The 2,600-nt window shown below is 34.7% G+C and overlaps 1 protein-coding gene across 1 annotated transcript; it reads right to left on the bottom strand.

Moving 5' to 3' along the window:
• Positions 1–705: 705 nt before the first annotated feature.
• LOC121972916 (protein FAR-RED IMPAIRED RESPONSE 1-like) lies at positions 706–1,722 on the bottom strand. The gene is made up of 2 exons (XM_042524530.1): positions 850–1,722; positions 706–747 (listed from the first exon to the last, which is right to left on the bottom strand). Exons 1-2 carry the CDS (start codon positions 1,720–1,722, stop codon positions 706–708), a joined length of 915 nt encoding a protein of 304 aa, XP_042380464.1.
• Positions 1,723–2,600: the final 878 nt, after the last annotated feature.

The following is a 2,600-nucleotide window of genomic DNA, read 5'->3' as shown; positions in this document are numbered from 1 at the left end:
ATCTGGCTTGGGTTCAAACAGACAGGAAACCTCATGTAATCATGTTATATATTTTCATGTGATATTTCAGGCCCTCGCGAAGGGCTTGATATTGCAAATATCAGGCCCTTTGCGAGGGCCTGATATTTCAGGGCTTACACAACTTTTGAATGAGTCTCAGAAATATTCTAGCAATCTTTCTCATGAATCAGTGATGTAGCAACTCATCCATGCAAATCAGGGGCTGAATTTTCAACAGTAGAATAAAGATTTATTTAATATAACTCTAAATTAAGCTAGAATAACCCTTTTATAGACTCCAGATAGAAGCTAGAATAACACTTTTACATTACAAGTAAGCTATGCCAATTCCATCAAAGTAACTCCAAATCTAAAAAGACTCCAGATACATATACATACGAGCTCAACAATTATGTAAAAAAAAACAACAATGAACTAGGCTCCAGGTACATATGCAGGTCAGACAACAACTTCAGAAAAAGCTTCAGACCCAGTAACTCCCTGCAGCAGGTTCAACCCTCATATATCATAGAAGCTCCAGCAGAATTTCACTCAGGACAGCGAGCTGCAAATTGAAAGAGTTAGCTAATAAGATAGTAATTATGCAAAAGGAAAACAGAAACCAAAATATGCAAATTGATATTGACTTAGACTACAAGCAATCAGCCACCAATCAACTCCCTGCAGTGATTTCAGAACAGCAGGTCATATAGTAGTTTCAGAACAAGCTTCAGAACCAGCAACTCCCTGCAGTGATTTCAACCCCTCATATATCATAGAAAAAAATTTTAAACTAGCTAAAATAAGACTACACAATTATTTTAGGTATCTATTATATGTATCATTTACCTTCTTTTGGGCCTTTGCAATTGATTTCTTCATAATTTGTTCAACCTTAGATTGTTTCCTCTTTGTAGGTGGACGACCTCGAGAACTTGCTTTTAATGGAGAATGTATCGCTTTTGCACCAGATGTAGATACTTCTTTCAATTGTTCAACCCTTGAATGCTCAAGATCAATAGCAATCAGTTTTTCCTTCGTGTCTTTCAACATTTCCACCAAAACTGAACAACTGTTGTCATTTTTTGCTCCAAGTTGTTGAACCTCTTGCATCAATGGAGTGAGAATATTATACCGATGTCTTTCTCCATCACAACCATAATCATCATAGATGTTACTGATACTTTGATACCCACGCTTAATATCTTTGCGGCATCGGTCCATAATATAATTCATAGAAACCTCAATCACCTTCATTCTTATCAACACATTGATCACATGCCTACATAAAATTCCCCGAAACTCAAATAGACAGCACACACACTTCAATTGGCAATGTAACTCCGTGTAATGTACCCTAAAGGAAACTTCTCTTACAGGTTCTCCATTCTTTCCCAACATAGTTTCTATTACTTTAAATACTAAAGTTGTCCCTTCTTCTTTCAACAAAGAGGCATTGTAAAACATCAACCCCCTAATTTCATCTTGGAACAACTTAAATAAGTTGTTTGTGTAAGCATTTTGAAATTGTCTTTCAATAGGATGACCAAGAATAACTGACATGATAGAATTAAAAGAAACAAAATCAATATGTTTTTCATTCTCAATCTTCTTCTTCAAAGCACTATCGTACTGCTCAACAAATTGCTTCAAGGATGTTTTAGAATGAATGTAGTCATCAAAAAATGCATTCATACTTTCACTTCTTTGAGATGTGGACATACCTGCCCAAAATTTATCTTTAACATATACATGTATCCATCTATTTCGTTCTTTATACAAAAATTTCAACCAATCATTGTTCTCCAAATTAAACTCCTCAATCATTTTCAATCAATTTTCATCACACTCATCAATTGTAAGTGAGTTATAAACAATGTTCTTCAATTGTTTCTTTATCGTTTTGTATTGAGCATGACCACATAATTTTGCTGGAAGCTTTTTCATGATATGCCAAAGACACAGACGATGATGCGAATTCGGAAATACTTCTTCAATTGCAATTGCCATGGCGCGACATTGGTCTGTGATTATAGCCTTTGGAGCACGTCCGAGCATACATGACAACCAAGATTTGAACAACCATATGAAAGTTGTTGAGTCTTCACTTGATAATAATCCACATCCTAGCAAAATAGATTGACCATGATGATTCACCCCAACAAATGGAGCAAATGGTATGTCATAACTATTAGTCAAATATGTTGTATCAAAAGTCACGACATTATAAAAGTATTCATATGCAGCCCTACATCTTGTATCTGCCCAAAAAATATTTCTTATTCGAGATTCCCCATCTAAATCAAGCACATAAAAAAAGTTTGAGTTCCTACTTTGCATGCGACAAAAATAATTACTCAAAGTTTCAGCATCTTCATCCCCTAACCTCAACCTTCTAACTTCTGAAATATAATTTCTACACTTTCTCTCATCAAATGCTAAATTCTCATAGCCTCCAGCCTCAACTACAAATGATTGAAAACTTTTACTTAAAGTTATTCCAGCTTGATCATTTAATTCTAATTTTCTCTTTGTAGCTGAATTCAATACTTTATTACATCTAAAATGTCGTGATTTTCCAAGACTCAAGATATGATTAA

This window comes from Zingiber officinale, chromosome 4A (assembly GCF_018446385.1).
Source record: "Zingiber officinale cultivar Zhangliang chromosome 4A, Zo_v1.1, whole genome shotgun sequence".
Lineage (NCBI taxonomy): Eukaryota > Viridiplantae > Streptophyta > Magnoliopsida > Zingiberales > Zingiberaceae > Zingiber > Zingiber officinale.
This window is presented reverse-complemented; position numbering and strand designations above follow the sequence as displayed.